Here is a 24,856-nt window from a genome sequence, read left to right on the forward strand (position 1 = left end):
CTGGAGTCATCGGAGAAGCCATGGTAATTGAATCCCTCCTTTCAATAAGCACAGCCACTTTGCAGATGTTTTGTTACTTTGCTCAGTTTCCACATCTAAAGATCAGAAAGCCTTTGCATTTTGAAATACAAATCCCATAACCATCATTGTCTTCTCTTCTCAGGCTGCTGCAGCTCCGCAGGTCACAGCACACAGAGTGCTGTCCATACGACAGCTCAGGTAGCACTGGTACACACTTGGCATCATTATCTGACCCTTTGCACTGCTTAAATTGAGAACATGGCATCCAAAACCACCTTCCAAGCAAGAGATAACAATGCAGGACCCTGGCAGTGTGTTAGGGGATGAAAGCACAGACATACAGAAACAACATCAAGAGTATCTGCTTTCCTTACTTGGCTTTGCTTGCTCTTCCTGTGCTATTCCAGCATCATCAGAATCAGAGAGTTCCTTTATGAAGTTGGAAGGGAACATGCCAGTTTTTCCATTGAGGATACCTTCCCACCAGCCCTCTTCCACCTGCAGCAAGACAAAACCAAAACACAGAGGGTTTAAGGGAAGCAGCACTTTACAGATGTCTATCATCATTTGTGATAACAATGGCAGGAGTGATTTTAAGTGGCTTGGATTAATTTCAGCTGTGAGGAGCACATGGCATAGGCTCCATGACAGAACATCTCTCTATTAAAAAAACAACCAAAACAAAACAAGCCCAAAACAAATGAATCTCCCCCCAGAACAAGAAAAAAAACACCCAACAAACCCAACCCAAACCAAATAAAACTATAGCAAATGAAACAAACAACAAATAAATAAATAAAAACACCAAAAACAAACAAACAAACAGGATAGAAAAAAAAAAGAGATGGATGCACCCATCTGGAAACACCAGCAGGGCTGACAGCTGTCAGAAGCATGGATAAACATCAAATAAAAGGATAAAAAGCCCAAGCAGAGAGCACATGGTGTCTCTGCATGTCCAGTTCAATCACTAAATTTTCCATGCAAGCTGTAGTCCTGTGCATGACCATCTCCTGAATGGATGTGATTTGCAAAGTATAAGAGCTTAAATTCCCTGAGTAATCAAAGGTGAAAGAGAAATGCCTGCAAAGGCCTGGCCAGAGTCTTAATTAGGTATCTTAGGCTGGACTTGATGATCTCAGAGGTCTATTCCAGCCCCGATAATTTTGTGATCTGTGACATAAGGAAGAACTGCACAATGACAGTGGTGAAATACTGCAACAGGCTGCCCAGAAATATGATTGAGGCCCCATTCCTGGAGACATTCAAGATCACACTCCATGTGGCCCTGGGCAGCCTGATCTAGTTGGAAGTATCCCTGCTGCCTACAGGGGGTTTGGACAAGATGACCTTTGAGGGTCCCTTCCAAACCAATGCAACCTGTGAATCTTATTATAAATCATGTGAACATTACTGCCATGTCCATCAAAACCATCAATTCTCTATTATTAACATTATTATCTATTATTAACATTAATGTTAACTAACATTATTAAGAATTATCAATCACCATTATTAAGGATGTTAATTAACATTATTATTCTCTGTTATTAACATTAACACTGGTGCTACATGGTTAGTGTGTTAATCAATGGAGAGCAAAAGAACAGTGCTATTGGATATTTGACTCTACATTTACAAAGAGCTACAGAAACAGATAGCAATGGCATGGTCAGAAGAAGGGAAAATTCTTCCTAGCCCAATCCCAAGGGAAAATACCACTTAAAAATGCCAAACTGCCTCTGGTCTAACCCATTGAGTATTGAATGCTGGTGGCAGGCAGTGAAATGACAGCCCTTAAAAGCCTTTAGGTGATAATGGGACAGCAACCAATTACTTATTACATGCAGCAGCTAAACGCACCCATGACAGCAATATTTTTCATCTGTCAAACATTGACCATTCACCAAAAAAACAAATGACAGGGGAGAGCAGCGTCAATCCATAACAGAGTATCTCCAATAATGTTTAACTCCCAAATAAAATTATGAAAATAGAATCATAGAGTCATTAAGATTGGACAAGACCTTTAAGATCATTGAGACCTGTGGGGATTGAAGAAAGAGAATTAATCACTTCTGAGACCAACTGTAACCCAGCTACCATGACCACTAAACCATATCCTGAAGCACCACAGCTACAGCTTCTCGAACACCATCAGGCATGGGGACTCCACCACCTCCTGGGCAGCCTGTTCCACCCCTTCACCACTCTCAATGAAGAAGCTCTTCCTAATGTCCAACCTAAACCTCCCCGGCACAGTTTCAATTCATTGTCTCTCGTCCTGTCGCTGGGTACTTGGGAGAAGAGACCTCACTCCAGCCTCATTCCACCTCTTTTCAGGGAGCCGTAGAAAGCAGTAAGCTCTTCCCTCAGCCTTCTCTTCTCCACACTAAACACCCCCAGCTCCTTCAGCCTGTCCTCATATGATGCATCCAACCCCCTTCCCAGCCTTATTGCTCTTCTCTGGAAACACTTCAGCCCCTCATTGTCTTTCCTAACCTGTGGCCCCCAGAACCGAACCCAGTGCTCAAGCTGTGGCCTCACCAGAGCTGAGTACAGGGACACCATCACTGCTGTGCTCCTGCTGGCCACACTGGTTTTGATCCAGGGCACGTTGCTGTTGGCCTTCTTGGCCACCTGCGCATGCTGCTGACTTATGCTCAGCTGTCACCAGCACCTGCAGATCCTTTTCCACCAGGCTGCTTTCCAGCCACTCTGCCCCAAGCCTGTAGTGTTGCATGGGGCTGCTGTGACCAAAGTGCATTTGGTCTTGTTAAACCTTAGCCCAAGGATTTAACCTGTCCAGATCTCTGCAGAGCCTTCCTACCCTCGAGCAGATCAACACTGCCACTCAATTTAGTGTCATCTGCAAACTTGCTGATGGTGCCTCAATCCCCACATCCAAATCATCAAGATATTAAACAGAACTGGCCCCAATAGCAAGCCCTGAGGGACACCACTTGTGACCTCTCCCAGCTGGATTGAATTCTGTTGATCTCAACTCTTTGGGCCTGGCCTCCAGCCAGTTTTTAACCCAGCAAAGAGTCCACCTGGCTACACCATGAGCCACAAGTATCTGGAGGAGGCTGCGGTGGGAGACGGTCTCAAAGGCTCTACTAAAGTCCAGGTAGACAACATCTTGCTGCTACTTCAGAGAACACAATACACAGAAATCACTCAATCCCTTCAGTGGGGTGCAAGTTGTTTTCTCATCAAAGCATCTGAAGTGCAGTATTTGTTTTTCTTCTCTCCAGACCAAACTAAAACACACATGGAAAACTGAAACTGCATGACACACTACGCAGCAGACTCCACAAATTATGTCTCTAAACACCTATGTATGGTCTCCTGTCACAGAGAAAACACAGAATCTTTCAGCTATAAAATCTCTCAGCATTCCTAATGAAGCATTCTCAGATGGCTCTATTGATTAGAGCTAAACACCAAACCATAACTGCATTAGCTGATTGCCTAGAAGATTGATCTCAGGGGAATGACATGGCTCCCAACATCCCTGCCTTGCAAGATACTTGACAGAAATAAAGTGGCTTGTATCACTCAGTTCCATCTTCCCCTCAAGTAATTTTCTGCAGCTTACATCTTCCAAGTTAACATCTCAGTGTTTCCTTACCAGTTAACATTGGCACTCTTATGTGGCACGGATATTTATGGACCTCCATGGAAGTGAGAGAAAGGCACATCCACAAAGTCCTCAGACAGGTAAACTTAAAATGGATGTGAATATACTCACAGCATCCAAGAGTTTATATAAAGTTTTCCAGCTGATACAAGAATCACAGAATGTTACAGGTTGGAAGGGACCTCCAAAGATCATCCAGTCCAACCCCCCTGCCAGACCACGAGCACCTAGGGCAGATCACACAGGAACACATCCAGGTAGGTTTGAAACGTCTCCAGAGGAGACTCCACAACCTCTCTGGGCAGCCTGCTCCAGGCCTCTGCCACCCTCACAGGGAGAAAGTTTTTTCCTATGTCCATGTGGAACCTCCTCTGCTCCAGCTGGCACCCAGTGCCCCTTGTGCTGTCCTTGGACATCCCTGAGCAGAGCCTGGCTCCATCCTCCCCACACTACCTTGCACATTTTGATCCCCAGCCATGAGGGCAGCCCTCAGGCTCCTCTGCTCCAAGCTCCAAGCCCCAGCTGCCTCAGCCTGGCCTCACAGGGAGATCTTCCACTACCAGCAAGCAGCTTTGTGGCTCTATGCTGGACTCTCTCAAGCAGTTCTCTGATGACCTTCTTGAACTCTTTAAAGTCCCTTCCAACCCAAACCATTCTACAAATGTTAACTAAACATCAAAGAAGAAGTCCATAGGTATCACAGCAAGTCTTATTCAAAGACTCGATTGTGAGCTTCTAACTCCATACACTGCACACTGCCAAACAGCTCAGCAGGAGGAGGCCACAAGGCAGATAGCAGCACAAGGACAGACTAATGACACATGAAAGCAGCTCAGAACTGTGGCACAAGATGCCAAATGTCCTCACATTGATACTGCAGGTTAATTGTCTGGCATCCCATGATGAAAGTCTAAGGGTAAAACATAATTGGAATGCAGACACTTGCATTTAAAAAGACAATTAGTTACAGCTATAGTTTTGGGACAATGGTAATTAGAGTTACAGCTAATGAGCTAAAAAGATGACAAGCAGCAAGCTCTCAATCACACATGAAATGTGAACATCAGCAATGATGAAAATGCTCTCTGGTTCTATTTAAATGCACTTTTCATTTCAGTCTGCTAATTTATTTCTCAGGAGTATCCATGCGGTTATGGAAATCTCCAGTTTAACAACAAGCCTTTTATCTGTTGTGATGAATGTTTGATCTTATCATAATTAATTTCTAACTATTTAGAACAAATAGGAATTAACTCTGAATTGTGAATATATCAATGAGAGCAAGTGCAGCGTCCTGAACCTGGGTTGGAACAATCTTCATTATCAATGCAGGCTGGGGGATGAGGTGGTAGAAAAGCAGCCCTGTGGAAAAGGCACTTGGGGGTTCTGGTGGCTGAGAAGTTGGAGATGAGCAGCGTGAGCTTGCAGCCCAGAAGGCAAATGGCAGCCTAAGCTTGCATCAAAAGCATCATTGCCAGCAGGTTGGGAGAGCTGATTCTGCCACTTTGCTCTGCTGAGACCCCACCTGGAGTAATGCATCCAGCTCTGGAGTCCTGAACACAGGAAGGACATGGACCTGATGGAGCAGGTCCAGAGGAGGGCCACAAAGATGATCAAGAGGCTGGAAGACCTCTGCTATGAGGACAGGCTGAGGGAGTTGGGGTTGTTCAGCCTGGAGAGGAGAAGGCTCCACGACACCTAAGAGCAGCCTTCCAGTACCTGAAGGGGGCTACAAGTAGGCTGCAGAGGGACTGTGCCCAAAGGCCTGCAGGGCCAGGATGAGGGGTAATGATTTGGAATTAGAGAAGGGGAGATTTAGATTTGATGTTAGTAACAAGTTCTGCACCATGGGGGTGGTGGAACACTGCAACAGGTTGCCCAGGAAGGCAGTTGAGGCCCCGTCCCTGGAGCTGTTTAAGGTCAGGCTCAAAAAGGCTCTTCACAACCTGATCTAATGGACGATGTCCGTGCTTACTTGCAGGGGGTTTGGAGTAGATGACCTGTGGAGGTCCTTTCCAACCCAACCCATGCTATGATTCCGTGATGGAAAATATAGCTCACATAACAACACTTCCTGAGGTACTAAGAATTCTTTTTGCTGCATTCCTCTCTTTTCCCTCTGATTTAGTTCCACCCAGAGGAGTCAGACAATGTCCTGGATCGCATGAAAGCATCAGATAATGCCTGAGGCAGAACTTGTTTCAGCAGCTAACAGATCAGGGTATTTCATAAGGTCAAAGTGGGCACAGCCTCACATGTGTCAGCTGTTCTCCTTTGGCATTCACTTCTGGTCAGCAGTTCAAGCTAGCTGTGAGCAATCCTCTCCTGCACTCCAGTAAAACCAATCCCAGTACTGCAGTCTCACAGAATCACCAAGGTTGGAAGAGACCTCAAAGATCATCAAGTCCCACCTGTTACCACAGACCCCATGACTAAACCATGGCACCAAGTGCCACATCCAATCCCCTCTTGAACACCTCCAGGGATGGCGACTCCACCACCCCTCTGGGCAGCCCATTCCAATGGCTAATGACTCAGTGAAGAACTTTCTCCTCACCTCCAGCCTAAACTTCCCCTGGCACAGCTTGAGACTGTGTTCTCTTGTTCTGGTGCTGGTCTCTTGGCAACACCAGTCAGAAAAAGCAGTCAGAAAAACTACAGATTTTTTAAACCTTAGCATCAGCAAGCTCTCAATGCTTTCTCCAACAGCAGTAGTTCAAGGTGCAATTTTGAATTTAAGACTACAAAGTCTGTAATTGGCAATCCAAATGGTTTCCAGAAAACATAGAATAGATTCATAAAATCACTAAGGTTGGAAAAGACCTTTAAGATCATCAAGTCCAACTGCAACCCAACTGCATGAGCACTAAAACCATATCCTGAAGCACCACAGCTACAGCTTCTTCAGCTCCAGGGATGGTGACTCTACCACCCAATCCCTGGGCAGCCCATTCCAACCCCTCCCCACTCTCTCACTCAAGCAGCTTTTCCTCATGTCCAACCTAACCCTCCCCTGGCACAGCTTCAATTTATTGCCTCTCATCCTGTTGCTGGGTACTTGGGAGAAGAGACCAACCTCAGCCTCACTCCAGCCTCCTTTCAGGGAGCTGTAGAGAGCAATAAGCTCTCCCCTTAGCCTTCTCTTCTCCACACTAAACACCCCCCAGCCTACTCAGCTGCTCATCATATGATGCCTCCAAACCCCTCCCCAGCCTGGTTGTTCTTCTCTAGGCACTCTAAAGCCCCTCAATGTCTTTCCTATGCTGTGGTGCCCAGAACTGAACCCAGTGCTCAAGCTGTGGCCTCATCAGGGCTGAGTACAGGGGCACCAGCACTGCCCTACTGCTGCTGGTTTTCACCCAGGCCAGGTTGTGTTGGCCTTCTTGGCCACCTGGGCACACTGCTGTCTCTTGTCCATAACTGTAAGCACACACATGCAAGTGCAGCCATGTTTCACTTCCATAGTTCTGCATCTTTCAACTTCAGTGCAAACATTTCCAGTCTCATTTTAAAGAGATCTGTTATGTATAATTCAGTTGTTCACATTTACAAGAAGACAAGAGATGCATTTCGGAAGAGAAGCTTAGTGTCTCATCTAAATTATTTAATCATACAATTCATTTAGTAGAGTTAATTTTGTTGGCTGGAAACTAGGAAGGGATTTTTATTCCATCACTTTACTCTTGAAAGACACAGACTTAAAAGTTTTAAGTAGGGCAAGTGACAGAAGATATTTCTCTGGCCATGTGAGGTCAAAAGATGCTTCAGATTGAGCAGTGAGAACAGCTCCTGCACTGCCACAGAAGTCATCAGAACATGGAGTTTACACTGGCTTCCAAGTAAGCTCTTAAATATCTTATAACCTGGAGAATGCTGCTCACAGACAGAATAAGGTTAGGGAAGTGACACATCAAGCCTGGTTCCAGGAAGGACAAGGTGAGGAGCTGGTGTGCACAGCTCGGTTCAAGGGAAAGCAGTGATGGCTAAGCTGCTTACCTTCAGATGGGAGGATTTAATCTCTCCTAAGAACATGTTGGATGGCATGGAGATGGCAACAGGATTTATATCCTTCTAGAACTAAGTTCTTAAGTTACTGATGCAGGAAAAACAACATCATATCATCTATGCTTGACAAGAAAATCCATCACAGAATCACAGAAAACATCTGGTTGGAAGAGAGCTCCAGGATCACCCAGTCCAACCTTCCACCCAGCACTGCAGGGTCACCACCAAACCATGTCCCCAAGAACCAGCTTCACACACTGCTTGAGCACCTCCAGGGATGACGACTCCAGCACTGCCCCGGGCAGAACATTCCAATGCTTGAGAGCCCTTCCAGTGAAGAAATACTTCCTAACATCCAGCCTGAACCTTCCCTGGGGCACCCTGAAACCATTTCCTCTGCTCCTGTCTCTTGCCACCAAGAGAGGCTGCCCCCTCCTTGCTCCAATCTCCCTTCAGGGAGCTATAGAGAGCAACGAGGACTCCCTCAGCCTCCTCTTCTCCAGCCTTAACACCCCCAGCTCCCTCAGCTGCTCCTCATAGCCCAGGTGCTACAGGCTCCTCCCCAGCCTTGTTGCCGTTCTCTGGACAGGCTCCACCCCTCAACGTCCTTCCTGGAGTGAGGGCCCAGAGTTGAACACAACATTTGAGGTGTAACCTCAGCAGTGCTGAGCACAGGGGGATGATCACCTCCTGCCCCTGCTGCCCACAGTGTTTTTAATCCAAGCCAGGATGCCCTTGGCCTTTTTTAACACCTGGGCACATTGCTGGCTCATGTTCCATTAACTGTCAACCAACACCACCAGGTCCCTCTCCGAGTTGCAGCTTTCTAACCACACATCCCCAAGTCTGTAGAATACCATGCAGTTGTTGTGACCCAGGTAAATGTTGACTTGTCAGCTGCTGAGGTGCAGGGGGGGAAAAAATCCCCCAAATAAATGGCGTAAGATGAAATGCACTTTTAATGCTGCTTGATCAGGCTAAGATCTGAGAGCACTTAGAGAGAAGAGTATTCCCCTTCGCTCCATGAGACTCCACCTTGAATATTGCATCCAACTCTGGTGTCCCCATCATAAGAAGGACACAAATCTGTTGGAGCAAGCCTAGTGTAGGGGCTTTTAACCTGGTTAGACTAAAATGAAGCAGATAAAAATGGAAGGCAAAGATGATGAGAGGTGAATGTTATGGGTGAATTCCAGATAGCTTCAAGTACATTTCTTACATATGTTTAACTCTGTAAAGCTAATTCTTCCCTGTGGCTGACTTACTGAAATTGGGAAAAGCTTTTTCTGCTATCATTTTGGTCCTTCACACATACCAATTCCATAGTCCTGCAGCACAAACTTTGAGCAGAACTCAGAAGCATCAAGTCATGAAGCAAAACCAACAGACGTGCTATGGGGAGGGGAGAGGAGAGGAGGGGAGGGGGAAATCCTTCACAAAATCCTCATCCCCAACAGTAACCCAGAGCAGACACCTCAGTACACCAGAGAAGAAAGCTGTCTGGTTGAAATTATGCCTTCAAGCACAGAGTGTCTAACAGCTTAGCAAGCACAGGATATGTCAGAACTGCATTCTAAAGATCTGCTCACCTCTCCCACAACTTCAATGATGTCACCAACTTTTAATTCCAGCTCATCTTCATTCTGAGGCATGTAACTGAAAGCCACCTGACATCTTCTTCTTCTGTTTCTCTCTCCTGGTGGAAATGAAAGAAACATAGAAATTGTAAAAGGGGTGGGGGGAAACCCAAACCAAACCAAATAAAATAAATTTCCATGCCAAACACAAGCTAGGGATAGGGATTCAAGGTGAAATATTAGTCTTTGAGTGCTATTACAAGAATCTGAACGTTTGCAGTGCTTAGGTTAGTTGCCTGATTCACAAAACGAAGATGGAGAGGATTTCTGGTACTTACTATTTCTTTCTACTATGGTTATAATTAAATGCAATTAATAAAGGCAAATAAATTCTGGGGAGTTTTTCCTTTCTGTAGTAATAGTGAAGAGCCAAAATTTAACTAAGAGATTGTGCTTCCTAGGGGAAGGATAGGCAGACATGACCCAGAGGATCCACCTAGGTGCATTTGCTACTATTTCTGTTCTAGGCTAATGATCTATAGAGAGGGTATAGGCAAATCACAGGATGTTAGGAGTTGGAAGGGACCTCCAGAGACCATCCAGGCCAACCCCTTGCCAGAGCAGGAGCACCTAGAGCAGGTCACACAGGAACACATCCAGGTGGGTTTGGAATATCTCCAGAGGAGACTCCGCAACCTCTCTGTGCAGCCTGCTCCAGGCCTCTGCCACCCTCACAGGGAAAAAGTTTTTCATCATATTCCTACAGAACCTCCTCTGCTCCATCTGGCACCCAGTGCTCCTTGTGCTGTCCTTGGACATCCCTGAGCAGAGCCTGGCTCTGTCCTCTCCACTCTGCCCTGCATATCTTGATCCCCAGCAATGAGGACAGCCCTCAGGCTCCACTGCTCCAAGACCCAGCTGCCCCAGCCTGGCCTCACAGGGACATCTTCCACTGCCTCCTGCAGCAGCTTTGAGGCTCTGTGCTGTATTTTCTTGCAGTTCCCTGAGGTCCTTCTTGAACTGAGGGGCCCAGAACTGGACACAATATTCCAGATGTGGCCTCACCAGGACAAATTCAGAAATTAGAGGGATGAGTAAGAGATTCAAACCCTTGTGGGTTTTGCTTACAGGGAAATAAGTTCTCAACTAATTATTTTGTCCTGCATCTTTTTTTCCATTACCCTTCCACAGATGTACACATATCTCAATAACCTTTCTTTTTACACATATTCCTTTACAAGTTCTTTACCATCAGGGTAGTGGAGCACTGCAATAGGTTTCCCAGGGATGTGGTTGGGGCCCCATCCAAGGAGATATTCAAGGTGAAGCTTGACAGGGCTCTGGGCAGCCTCATCTAGTGGAGGATGTCCCTGCTGACTGCAGAGGGGGTTGGACTGGACGACCTTTGGAGGTCCCTTCCACTCCAGACCACGCTGTGATTCTCTCTGTATATACACACAGAGATCCAGATGCACACATTTTCAAGGTGCATTAATATCAGATTAAAGAAAATAGAATTAAAACTCACAGAGTAACAGAATCACCAAGGTTGGAAGAGACCTCAAGGATCATCAAGTCCAACCTGTCACCACAGACCTCATGACTAAACCATGGCACCAAGTGCCATGTCCAATGCCCTCTTGAACACCTCCAGTGATGGTGACTCCACCACCTCCCTGGGCAGCACATTCCAATGGCGAACGACTCTCTCAGTGAAGAACTTTCTCTTCACCCCATCCCAAAGGACCCCCAAAACAAGGTCTTTTATTGCATATGGTGTGGTAAATAGGCTAATTTTGATGACCAACCAGCTACTGGAAGCAAAGTTAGCAGCTCTCTTACCTTTAAGCTTGGCCATCTAGGCTCTCAGGAGAAGGTGGCCTAAGGGTATGTATTTCACTTAGCCAGCCTGGTGACAGTAATGGGTCTGATGCTGAGACACTTACACCAAGCTAAGGAGTCACTTGGGCAGCAACACTCAGGCATGTGCCTCCCATGGCACTCAAGCCGTGACATTTTCAAAACCTTGCAGAGAACAGAGCTGTGGCAGGGCTGCCCACTGGGCTGCTGACATGCAGAAGCTCAATGTGCCAGGTTATGCAAGGACCTGTCCTGCAGCTCTGCTAGAAGGAAAACACACCTCCTGGTGGAGGAGCCCTCAATTCACAGAACCACAGAAACATTCAGCTTGGAACAGACCCTCAGGATCACCAAGTCCAACCATTACCCCTACTCTACAAGGGTCACCCCTAAACCAGAGTCCAAGCACCACATCCAAACCACCTTTAAACACATCCAGGTTTGGGGACTCAACCACCTCCCTGAGCAGGCTGTGCCAATTCCTGACATACTAAACATTTCAAGCATGCTAAAGCTCAGAGTTGCTTTAGAAGACCCATGGACTTCCTGCAGACCCATGGACAGCCTACAGACCCATGGACGTCCCTCTACTGCAGGCTTACTGGCAGGCTCAGTTGAACCACAAAAGAAGAGTGAGGTTCACAAGGCCACCCTTCAAGCAGATGCAATGTGACTGACTTCAGTAAAAACATTTAGCAAAGAGGTCCCTTTCAGGCAACTCTGTCAGGAGGACAATGACAAGCTGGAAGAAAGTTTTCCCTCTTCTATTTCAGAATTCCCTGCACACAGCATCAGCTGCTCATCCACTTCAGTTTCAATTCCCATCCTTCCTGCTGCCAAACCTCCATCTGCAGCTGGGGAAAACTGCTTTGGGGCACAGAGCCTCCTGGATAGACAAGCTGGGCTGTGATGTGACTCAGCTAGAAACTAGTTCTAAATTCAGTGTGCAAAAAGACAAAAGGCAAAAACTGCACAACTAAGACATCACTTCTGTGCTTTTAGGCTGCATGAATTCAAGACAGCTGCTTCAGGCTACCAGCCCAACATCTTTGTCATGGACATGAACAGTGGGCTTGTGGCACCCTCAGCAAGTTTGTGGATGACACCAAGCTGTGCGGTCTGGTTGACACACTGGAGGGAAGGGATTCATCCAGAGGGACTTGGACAGGCTGCTGAGGTGGACCAAAGCAACATCATGAAGTTCAACATGGGCAAGTGCAATGTCCTGCATCTGGGTCAGGGCAATCCCAAACACAAATACAGGCTGGGGGAGGAGTGACTCAAGAGCAGTCTGGAGAAGAAGGACTTGGGGATGTCAGTTGGTAACAAACTCCCCATGGACCAGCAGTGGTCGCTGGCAGCCCAGCAGGCAGCTGTGTACAGAGCTGCTTCCAAAGCAGAGAGACCAGCAGCACAGGGAGGGGATTCTGCCCCTCTGCTCTGCTCAGACCACACCTGGAACACTCCAGTTCTGAGGCCCCCAGCAGAAGAGGGACCTGGAGCTGCTGGAGCAGGTCCAGAGGAGGCCACAAAGATGATCAGGGAGCTGGAGAACCTCCCCTGTGGGGACAGGCTTAGAGAGTTGGGGCTGTTCAGCCTGGAGAAAAGAAGGCTCCAGGGAGACCTCAGAGCAGCCTTCCAGTACCTGAAGGGGGCTACAAGAAAGCTGGGAAGGGACTTTTGCCAAGGGCTGGGAGCGATAGGATGAGAGGGAATGGATTGAAGCTTGAGGAGGGCAGATTGAGACTGGAGAGGAAGAAGAAATTCTTCCCAGTGAGGCTGGTGAGAGTCTGGCACAGGTTGCCCAGGGAGGCTGTGGCTGCCTCCTCCCTGGAGGTGTTCAAGGCCAGGCTGGATGAGGCCTTGAGCAACCTGGGCTGGTGTGAGGTGTCCCTGCCCATGGCAGGGGGGTTAGAACTACATGATCTTCAAGGTCCCTTCCAACCCAAACCCTTCTATGAGTCTATGTTTACCCTACCCCTTTGTTGTTGGTTTTGGTTTGTTGGTGTTTTTTTTTGTTATAAATCATTGAACTGTGTATATAAAAATGCCTATGTTAAGAAAAAGGTACACAGTGGTGGTGGTGTTAAGAGATACAGATGAAGTCTTGGTCACACTACTGTGATTCTACTGTGGATTCTGTCATTATCTCCCACAACACAAGGACTGTATCACGTTCCACCCACCCACAAGCAGACAAACAACTCTGAGTTTAGAAGGCACCGGAATTGCCAGGTTCCAATTTCATTATTTTCCTGGAGTCTTTCAGCAGACCTGGGATGTGAGATACCAGTTCCAACTCTCTCACCACCCACATGCTGTTAGAAGAGTGAATGCTTTTGGATGGATGATAAAGAAAAACTTCCTGAGGTCAGTTTCTTCCTTGTCTAGCAGAAAACAGAAGTCAGGCGGCTGTGAATATTTTAAGGGAGGCAGAAGGAAGTGTTGGGTGCTTTTTTTGTTCTGTTTGGTTTAGGGTTTTGGGGAGTTTGGCTTTGCTCTTTTCGTTGTTCACACAATCACAGCATGGCTTAAGTTGGAAGTAACCTCAGAGATCATCTACTCCAATCCCCCTACTATGGGCAGGGACACCTCTCAACTAGACTCAGCTGCTCAAGGCCTCATCCAACCTGGCCTTAAGCACCCCCAGGGGGGAGGCAGCCACAGTCTTCCTGAGCAGCCTATTCCAGAGTCTCATGACCCTCCAACTGAAGAACTTCTTCTCAGCTCCAGTCTAAACCTACTCTCCCTCAGTTCCAAACCATCCTTCTCCTGTTGCTGGACACCCTTACAAAAAGTCCCTCTCTGGCCTCCCTGTAGGTTGCCTTCTGGTACTGGAAGGCAGCTCTAAGGTCCCCCCACAGTCTTCTCTTCTCTAGGGTGACCAACCCCATCTCCCTCAGCCTATCCTCATAGCAGAGGTGCTCTGTAGAAGGTGCTTTTTGGTGGTGTTTTGTGTTTGTTTGTTTGTTTTAATTTGTGACATTAATTTCTCAGAGGAGAATAAACTGCAAGGAGGAGTGAAAGGAGACAGAGTACCTGAGGTGCTTGCAATGCTCTATCCAACAGCTTATTGTAGAGCTGTTGTGTTTCCCTGCAAGCAGATGAAGTGGGAAGTGCCCTGCTTTGACATGAATCATGAAGACTGCAGGAGTCCATGAAGCACAATGGAGCCACACTGCAATATGCTACTAACGCATTACTCCGAGTGGATTCATGCTCTGCTGTCGCTGAGGAGTAGGTCTTGCTAGACGCCACAGCAACACTTGCAGGTTTCAGCCATCTGGCTGCTGCTGTGAATTTTATGACCAAGATTTGTCTGTGAGGGACCTGAAGGCCTGGAAGCCACATTTTTGTTACACTATCACCTTTTAGCATATAGGCACAGTCAGAATCAAAGCAATCCTCAGGTGGTCAGTTAATTCGTTCCTTTGTTAAAAACATGCAGCAATATTTAGGTCTCCAATGGTGTGAGTATTTTGCATAGCAGCAGTAATTACTGGCAGTCATTTACAGCAAGAGTGGTCAGATGCATTTAGGAGAAAACTATCAATTAACTAAGAAGTGGAACACTTCTGTATGCCACAGCAGGAGCCAGGCTGCTCCATTTGACAAGCCCCAGTTGAAACACTTGTGAAGGCAAGATCATTATTGAAGCCTAACCCAAAGCACCAAGAAATGCTAGGGAAGTGAAAAGTTCCTGTGGCACTCCTCTGCTCCATCTGGCACCCAGTGCCCCTTGTGCTGTCCTTGCACATCCTTGAGCTGAGCCTGGCTCTGTCCTCCCCACACTGCCCTGCACATCTTGATCAACAGCAATGAGGGCAGCCCTCAGGCTCCACTGCTCCAAACTCCAAGCCCCAGCTCCCTCGGCCTGGCCTCACAGGGCCACTGCCTGCAGCAGCTTTGTGGCTCTGTTCTGGTCTCCCTCAAGCAGTTCCCTGAGGTCCTTCTTGAACTGAGGGGCCCAGAACTGGACACAATATTCCAGATGTGGCATCACCAGGGCAGAGTAGAAGGGCAGGAGAACCTCTCTTGACCTACTAACCACACCTCTTCTAACCTACCCCAGGATGCCCTTGGAGGGCACATTGCTGGCTCATGGTCATCCTTCTGCCCACCAGAAGCCCCAGCTCCCTTTCCCCTGTGCTGCTCTCCACCAGGTGACTCCCCAACCCACACTGGGACATTGTTTACTTTGTGTTCTCTCAATAAACAAAAGCATTTACATCAAACCACATGGATTCCTACACAGTGACCTCCAAAAATACTAACTTTGTACTACCAGCTTGCTGTCTGGTAGCTGACATCTGTCCAACTTATCTTAAAAAACCCCACCCTATTTCAGAGCAGTTTTGAGGAACACATCTTCTTCTTAAAGCATTCTAATAAGAGGGCTGCTGCATTTTCAGCTACCAGAGCATCAGTGCTTTATGACAGCTTCTCAATCTCCCTAATGCCCTCTGCTATGGCAGGTTCAAGCAAGCCTCTGTTATCAGGAGAAAAAGAACACAAAAAAACCCCAACATTGTCAAAATTTGATTTTCACTCCATCAAGTAACAACATCCATTAAATACATGTCTCAGTAAGTGATGGGGGAAAATATAGCAATCAGTTCTGAGAGCCACTGCACAATGAACACAGGCAGTAATACCAAAGAAGAAAGAAAAAAAAAATCAACCCAAACTCTTTCTTACTGTGCTTAGAACATCACTCAGATTTTCAAGCTAGAAGCACCCCTCCTATGGAGACAGACTGAGAGAGTTGGGGCTATTCAGGCTGGAGCGGAAAAGGCTCTAAGGAGAACTTACTGTGGCCTTCCAGTATCTGAAGGGGGCCTACAGGAAAGCTGGGGAGGGACTTTTGAGGGTCAGGAAGTGACAGGACTGGGGGGAATGGAACAAAACTAGAAATGGGTAGATTGAGATTGGATGTTAGGAAGAAGTTGTTCCCCATGAGGGTGGTGAGACACTGGCAGAGGTTGCCCAGGGGAGTGGTGGAAGCTTCATCCCTGGAAGTTTTTAAGGCCAGGCTGGATGTGGCTGTGAACAACCTGCTGTAGTGTGAGGTGTCCCTGCCCATGGCAGGGGGGTTGGAACTGGATGATCCTTGAGGTCCCTTCCAACCCTGACAATTCTGTGATTAAAGACAAGAAAGTTAAACAAAAAATACTAACACATCCACAGACAGAGCAGATACTTCACTCTCCCCTTCAGCAGTGTTCCTAAAATATGGGAAACTACATTAAATTTACCTTGGAACACAAGTCCAGATAAATCCTAAATTCTAGGAAGCTAAAGCTGGAAGCTAGAAGATGAGCAGGTTGACTGGAAAAGCGACTCAATCAGCCTAGTGACAGTAATGGGTCTGATGCTGAGACACTTACACCAAGCTACGGAGTCACTTGGGCAGGAACACTCAGGCATGTGCCTCCCATGGCACTCAAGCCGTGACATTTTCAAAACCTTGCAGAGAACAGAGCTGTGGCAGGGCTGCCCACTGGGCTGCTGACATGCAGAAGCTCAATGTGCCAGGTTATGCAAGGACCTGTCCTGCAGCTCTGCTAGAAGGAAAGACACCAGGAGGAGCCCTCAATTCACAGAACCACAGAAACATTCAGCTTGGAACAGACCCTCAGGATCACCAAGTCCAACCATTACCCCTACTCTACAAGGGTCACCCCTAAACCAGAGTCCAAGCACCACATCCAAAACACCTTTACCTTTAAACATGTCCAGTGATGGTGACTCCACCACCTCCTGAGGAGGCTGTGCCAATGACTGACCACTCTTTTCCTAATGTCCAAACTAAACCTCCCCTGGTGCAGCTTGAGGCTGTTCCCTCTTGTTCTGGCACTAATTACCTGGGAGAAGAGACCAGCACCAGCCTCTCCACAACATCCTTTCAAGTAGTTGTAGACAGCAATGAGGTCTCTCTCCCCTCAATCTCCTCTGTTGCCCACTAACCATCCCCAGCTCCTTCAGTCACTCTCCATCAGATTTATTCTCCAGGCCCTTCACAGCTTCCTTGCCCTCCTCTGCCCTGGCTCCAGCACCTCCACATCTCTCTTGTATTGAGGTGCCCAAAACTCGTCACAGCACTCAAGGTGTGACCTCACCAGAGCTGAGTGCCAGGGGACAATCCCCTCCCTGCTCCTGCTGGACACAGCATTACTGATCCCAGCCAGGATGCCTTTGGCTTTCTTGGCCACCTGGGCATAGCTGCACTTCTCGGGGTAAGGGTTGTTATTATTTCTCAGCTACTATCATGCAAATGCTAGAACCCAAACTAACCTGCTGCTTTAATGGGCTTGGCTTGCTAGACTTGATGATTTTTTTTTCAGTTTTGGGCTCTCCAGTTCATGAGAGACTGGGATCTGATGGAAAGAGTCCAACAGAGTATTACAAGGATGATTGAGGCAATTGAAGATCTCTGCTATGAGGAAAGACTGAGAGCCCTGGGGCTGCTCAGTCTGGAGAAGAGAAGGCTGAGAGGGGATCTGATCAGTCTATCAATATCTGGTGGGTGTCAAGACGAAGGTGCCAGGCTCTGTTTGGTGGTGTCTTGTGCAGGAGGTTTCACCTCAACATAAGAAGACACTACTGTATGGTGAGGGTGCTGGAGCTCAAACCCTGGGCTGCCCGGAGAGGTTGTGGAGCCTTCTCTGGAGACTTTTGAGACCCACCTGGATGTGCTCCTCTGTGACTGCCTTAGGTGCTCTTGCTCTGGCAGGGGAGTTGGGCTGGATGATCTCTGGAGGTCCCTTCCAAGCCCTAACTTCCTGTGATTCAGTAATTCATGGCAGCATGTTTGCTTGCAGACAAAGGCAGAGTGCCTATGCAAACATGGCCCTCTTTTGCAGTCCCCAGCATTGGCAGCTGCTGCAGAACTGTCAGTTCTCACTTCACTTAGCACAGAGATCCATCCACATTATTCCTCAATGTATCCAGCCTTTTTCTTAATGTGGGAGTACATAAATCCCCCCCCATTCTGAGTCAGAATAATTACTTCACATCTTATTCTGTTTCCAGTTCTCTGAATGCAGTGTTCTCTCAATGTAGAAACAACACTGCCATGTTTGGCTTGGATTGCAAAAGTTTGGTTGGAACAAGTCTCAGCTTGAAGTATTCTTTGCCATCTTCACTACAGGCCTGGGTGGTGGGAGCCAGCAATTTCTGAAGAGATCAGCATATTAAGGCAAGACCCTCACCTAGTGAACAGTGACTGCAGAGAAATGATCCTCTAGTGAAGCTGAATGTAGAAGCTGTTCTGAGCTGCCTTGGAATTTTGTTCTCACCATTGAACAGAAAGTTCTGCAAAAAGCACAACAGACAGTCTGCACATTTCATAGAATCACAGAATGGTTTGGGTTGGAAGGGATATCCCAAGGTCAGCCAGTCCGACCCCCCTGCAGTCAGCAGGGACATCCTCCACTAGATCAGGTTGCTCGCAGCCTTATCCAGCCTCACCTTGAACATCTCCAGGGATGGGCTCTCAACTGCCTCCCTGGGCAACCTGTTGCAGTGTTGCAGCAGCCTCCTGGTGCAGAACTTGCTCCTAATATCCAATCTAAATCTGCTTTTCTCTCACTTCACTGCCTCCCGTCCTGTTCCTGCAGGCCTTTGCAAACAGTCCCTCTGCAGCCTTCTTGTAGTCCCTTCAGGTATTGGAAGGCTGCTCTTAGGTCTCCCTGGAGCCTTCTCTTCTCCAGGCTGAACACTCCCAGCTCCCTCAGCCTGTCCTCACAGCAGAGGTGCTCCAGCCTTTTGATCACCTTTGTGGCCCTCCTCTGGACCTGCTCCATCAGGTCCACATCCTTCCTATGTTGAGAGTTCCAGAGCTGGACACAATACATTCCCCCATGCCCAGCTAACCTGTATGTCACCAAAGCCTGAGTGACAATGAACAAAACCAGACTATAAATGCAAATACAGAAGAACTACACTTCACTGAAAGTCTCATTGAACCAAAATGCTTGTGAGCAAAGTCACTCTTTGATCCAAGAGCTTTGCTAGACTGTGAGATCCAATAGGTGATAAATCCTAAGAAACAAAATATTTAGACTATCAGAATGCTCTTGGCTGCAGACTGCAATGTCTTCTGTTATTTTCCTGTGAATTCATAATCTTTTAAGACATCTGTTATCTCAGGCTGGTAAAGAAATGAATCTCAAGGAGGAGGCAAGCAAATGAATCATTTATCATCTGCCCTCTCCTTTCCTGACTGCTTCTCTTCTGATTTCAGATGCTATAGGAACAGTTTATTATCAAAGGCACCACTGATACCTTCTAATTTTGAACACATATTAAATGATTGCTTCTCTTCTACTCACGCCACCTGCTCTGATTTCCAGAGCTGTATTTCCCTCTTAGTTACTTTGCACATATGCTGGTTTCTCATTGTTTTAATCAGGGAATCATAGCACGGTCTGAGTTAGAAAGGACCTCCAGTCACACTTGTGTGACTCTCCATCAACTCTAATCTGCTTAGGCTCTGCCTCTAGGGTCACAACCATTTCCGCTTCTGCCAACGTGCTGTGAGCAGTGATGACCTTGTGTCACTTCTGATCTGTGCAAGGATAAAACTTCCTGTCAAACTCACTAATTCCTGCAATCCACTTGTACAGCTCCCCTAACTCTACCCAAGGATACAACTGCACCTAACATCCCCTGCTGAACCTCTCACCAAACCTTTCCTTAATACTTAGGTCCTGACTTATGTACAGTGGTTACAATAAGTGGGAAGGCAGCCCTCAAGTGCCAGAGAAGGACAAGGAGCAGGGCCCAGAGGAGCCTGAGCTTCTGCAAAATTTCAGAAGCTACATCAGGGCTCAGCATTTGTGCATTTTGCAGAGTACTAGGAAGGAACAGTTGAAAAGAAAGGGCAGGCACTTTGGATGAAAAGATAATGTGGGCCACAGCACAGTAAATGAAATTACCTCACTGCAATAAGCTACTGGAATTCTAATAGATAACGAAACATGAGCTGAAAATCAGCGTAGCAAAGGACCATACAGCAGTGTAGGGAAATTACTTCTATGCCAGGGTCTTAGCATTGGGCCACCTCCACAGACTTTCACCAGGACACTACCTAATGACATGTTAATTAGCATGGTAGAGCTCTCCTTGCTGAACTGTTTCTTCCAGTTTTCTAGACTTATGATGTCAGGCAAGGCAAGCACGCTGCTTTCATACCTTGCCAACTTGGTAGCCTTTTTGGTAGCATCTATACAGTTTTGGGCTCCCCAGTTCAAGAGACACAGGGACCTGCTGGAAAGAATCCAGTGCAGATTAGGGGACTTGAGCATCTCCCCTGTGAAGAGAAATTGAGAGCCCTGGGGCTGTTTAATCTGGAAAAGAGAAGACTGAGAGGGGATCTGATCAATGTCTATCAATGTCTGAGGGGTGGGTGGCAAGTGGAGGGGGCCAAGGTATTTACAGTGGTGTGCAGTAATAAGGCAAGGAACAACAGGTACAGGCTTGAACAGAGAAGGTTTCAGCTCAACAGGAGGAGAAACTTCTTTACAGTGAGGGTGCCAGAGCCCTGGAGCAGGCTGCCCAGAGAGGTTGTGGAGTCTCCTTCTGTGGAGACTTTCCAAACTCACCTGGATGCATTCCTGTGCAAACTACCCTGGGTGCTCCTGCTTCAGCAGGGTGGTTGGACTGGATGATCTCTGGTGGTTTCTTCCAACCTCTAATGTACTGTGATACATCCATCACTCCTGGTCCTGCTAACCCTCTCCTGAATCATACAATCTAGCACAAAACTTTTGTGTCAGCTGTTATGCTGATGCATTTGTGCAGTAAGATTATTTTTACTTGTGAAAATGAAAGTAATAAAGAAGTGCTCAAAATACACTCTGGATTTGAAAGCACTTTCTCAGGTTTAGTATTTTTCTGGCACTATCAGTTTCCTTTGTTTTTGTTTGTTTGTTTTCATACAGGGCATAGGAGAATCTCAATTTGCACAGAAATAAAAATGTTTCAGACAGAATCACAGAATACTAGGGGCAGAAAGGGACCTCAAAAGATCATCCAGTCCAATCCCCCTGCCAGAGCAGGATCACCTATACCAGATCACACAGGAATGCATCCAGGCAGGTTTTGAATATCTCCAGAGAAGGAGACTCCACAACCTCCCTGTGCAGCCTGCTCCAGTGTTCTGTCACCCTCACAGGGAAAAGTTTTTTCTCATATTTCCATGGAACTTCCTACGCCTCAACTTCCACCACTGCCCCTTGTGCTGTCATTGGGAATCACCAAGAAGAGCCTGGCTCCATCCTCTTGAAAGTTTGTGGAGGAGTGCTCAAGCTGCCAACTTAACTTAAAATTAACTTAAAATAATTAAAACCTTAAAAACCAGTCTGTCCAGGTTTCAAGTTTGTAATGTCTCAGTATCCTTTTGCAGTTTTGTTGGGATAAACACTACCTTTACCTAAGAAGAGCTGTCAGGTTGCTCTTGTCTCTTCCATTGCCTTTGCTACAGGAATGAGAAGTTATTTCCTCGAAGTTAAAAGCTATAAATAAATTAGGCCTCTGGCTCAAGTCAGCTGCTTCTGTGATGAAATCCCCCTCCATAAGAGTTATGTGGTTACTCAACAAAGGGTGGGGATGGGAGAAGGGTTCTGCGTAAGAGGCATTTTGTATACAACTGCAAGATTGCTTTTTTTTCTGAGACACAGAGCAAGTCAGGGACCTCCCCAACAGCCGGGAAGAGCAATGCTGACCATTCAAACTGAGGAGACAGCCTAAGTGTTTCATAAGGAGTGCTGGGACACCTCTGCTATGAGGACAGGCTGAGGAAGCTGAGGGTTGCTCAGTCTGGAGAAGAAAAGGCTCCAGGGAGCCCTAAGAGCAGCCTTCCAGTACCTGAAGGGGGCTACCAGAAGGCTGCAGAGTGACTGTTTGCAAAGGCCTGCAGAGACAGGTAATGATTTGGAATTAGAGAAGAGGAATTTAGATTGGATGTGAGGAACAAGTTCTGCACCACGAGGGTGGTGGAACACTACAACAGGTGGCCCCATCCCTGGAGACACTCAAGGTGAGGCTGGATGGGGCTCTGAGGAACCTGATCTAGTAGAGGATGTCCCTACTGACTGCAAAGGGGTTGGGCTGGATGACCTTTGGAGGTCCCTTCAACCCAAACCATTCTATGATTCTATTAAGCAGTTGATCTGATCTAACCACCATGAACCATCTTTGCAGAAGTCTGACAATCCATCACTCCCTCACTGCACTTTGAGAATGATTTTCATCTGCAATCAAAGGCAGCACTGCTGCTCCCTCTGCTTGTGCCAGCTCCTGCCATCCTTTCAGATCAAGGGCTTGATTGAGGAGGTGCCGGCAAATGTCTGTACCAGGACACAGGAAGACGAAAACCAGGACAGATGGCTCTTTTGTTTTGTTTTGGTGGTTTTTTTGGTGGTAGTGTTAGTTTAACATCTTCCTGAACTAGAGCCTCAGGCTAACCTTTCAACATTTATTACTTTTATTTTCCACTGTATTATTTGCTCAGTAGCTGCCAGGCATGTGATTGAATCTTTTGATTTTCTTAAGGTCACTGAAGCTTTTTTTTTAGCTTTCAATAATTTCCTGGACACTTCCTGACTCCTCTCATGAATTCCCAGAAGTAATCATGACCCATACAATTTAGGATAACACTATGCTGAGTCAGCAGTCTAACTGAGAATTGCTAGGCCTGAAAAGAAAAAATACTAAGTCTTATGACTGCAGTTGCAAAATGAAGCAATAATGGCTGAGTTTGCATCTTGCAGCGTCTGGAGAACTAGATACCAGACCAGAGAGGTCAGAGACATCTGGAATCTGGCCTAAGTCTAACAGAAGTTGACACAAGGTACACTTGGCACTAAAGAAAGTAGGGAAACGCAAAAGAGTATTAGAAGTTATTTAAAGTGAAAGGAGTATCTGGTGTTAATGACTGAAGCCTGTGCAAGGGTCCTTTAATTGGTTATTTTACCACTGAAATCACACAATCACAGAATGTTAGGGGTTGGAAGGGATCTCCAAAGATCATCCACAGCCCAACCCCCCTGCCAGAGCAGGAGCACCTAGAGCAGGTCACACATGAACACATCCAAGTGGGTTTGGAATGGCTCCAGGGAAGGAGACTCCACAACCTCTCTGGACAGCCTGCTCCAGGGCTCTGGCACCCTCACCATGAAAAAGTTTTTTCTGAAGTTCCTGTGGCACCTCCTCATGTGTCTCTTGTCCTGTCACTGGACATCCCTGAGCAGAGCCTGGCTCCATCATCCCAATTACCTGATAATCTCAGTCTGCCATAGAGCATACAATGGCCTGGGTTGGAAGGGACCCTTAAAGGTCATCCTGTCCAATCCCCCTGCAATCAGCAGGGACACCTCCAACTACATCAGGCTGCCCAGTGCCACATCAAGCCTGATCTTGAATGCTTCCAGGGACAGGGCCTCAACCACATCCCTGGGCAGCCTCTTCCTGTATTTCACCACTCTCACTGTAAAGAACTTCTTCCAGCCTGGATCCAACACAACTGGCACACGACAAAGGCAATCATTTACATCAGCTTAGTGCTAAAAGATTTGATGGAGGAAATCTGGACATTTGCCTTTCTGTTGAAAAAAAAAAAAAAAAATGAGCAGAATCCTACCCTGCATACATTACTTCATATAAAACTCAGAGTCAAGACACAAGTCTGCTTTGCCACCATCAGCTTGTCACTTCTAGAAATGGGGTGTGGGTTTGGACCCAAATAATCATGAAACTATCGATCCCAACAGAAGAAAACAAATGATGGAGCATTTCACCTGCCTCTAATTTACAACAACAGACTTCAACTTCAGTTCTGCATACAACAGGTTTGTTACTTATTTATCACAGAAACCTATCAACCTCACCTTCACAAATCTCTCCCTTACAGGATGCAAAGTCTTTTTATTATTTAAATGCAGAGTGGAAGGTAAAATAAAGAATTCTCAGGAGAACAAGAAAGAAAACAAAACCAAACCACATTTCCTTGCTTTCAGTGTTTGGCTCTGATTAAGACATTGTAACACACAATGAGCTATTCCAAACTTGTTGGCTTGGTCTAAACCTGAATGCAGACTGCAGTTACAGTTTATATACAGCAAATACATCTGGCAAGGCAACGTAACTTCTCCTCAAATCTATTTACTTGTGCAACAATTGTTGGTACTTTGCTTGCAAGCTCCAGTTTCATCATTTGGCCCATGTGAGCTGGGTCCTCTTGCCAGTTAAACAAACCAGAAGAATAAATAGGATCCTTGAAAACAGGATCCTTGAAAATCCAAACAAAACTATGCTAAAATAAGTCACAGAACCATGGAATGGTTTGGGTTGGAAGGGACCTCCAAAGGTCATCCAGTCCAACCACCCTGCAGTCAGCAGGGACATCCTCCACTCAGGTTGCTCAGAGTCTTGTCCAGCCTTACCTTGAAATATCTCCAGGGATGGGGCCTCAACCACCTCCCTGGGCAACCTGTTGCAGGGTTCCACCACCCTCATGGTAAAGAACCTATTCCTATCATGCAATCTAAATCTGTTTGTCTCTAGTGTGAAGCTATTGCCCCTCATCCTGTCCCTCCAGACCTTTACAAACAGTCTCTCTTCATCCTTCCTGTAGCCCCCTTCAGGTACTGGAAGGCTGCTATTAGGTCTCCTTGGAGCCTTCTCTTCTCCAGGCTGAACACCTCCAGCTCCCTCAGCCTGTCCTCATAGCAGTGGTGCTCCAGCCCCC

The 24,856-nt window shown here is 46.8% G+C and overlaps 1 protein-coding gene across 3 annotated transcripts in view; it reads right to left on the minus strand.

The window, feature by feature from the left end:
- Positions 1-24,856, minus strand: part of SH3KBP1 (SH3 domain containing kinase binding protein 1) — a 203,010-nt gene that overhangs the window by 98,124 nt on the left and 80,030 nt on the right. For all 3 annotated transcript variants that reach the window (XM_068144748.1, XM_068144750.1, XM_068144749.1), the window contains 2 exons: positions 9,259-9,365; positions 396-519 (listed from right to left, as the gene is read on the minus strand). In XM_068144748.1, coding sequence (XP_068000849.1) covers positions 396-519; positions 9,259-9,365 — 231 coding nt within the window. The remainder of the gene's footprint in view (positions 1-395; positions 520-9,258; positions 9,366-24,856) is intronic.

This window comes from Melanerpes formicivorus, unplaced genomic scaffold (assembly GCF_026170545.1).
Source record: "Melanerpes formicivorus ecotype bairdi unplaced genomic scaffold, bMelFor1.0.p_v2 SCAF_11, whole genome shotgun sequence".
Taxonomy (NCBI): Eukaryota; Metazoa; Chordata; class Aves; order Piciformes; family Picidae; genus Melanerpes; species Melanerpes formicivorus.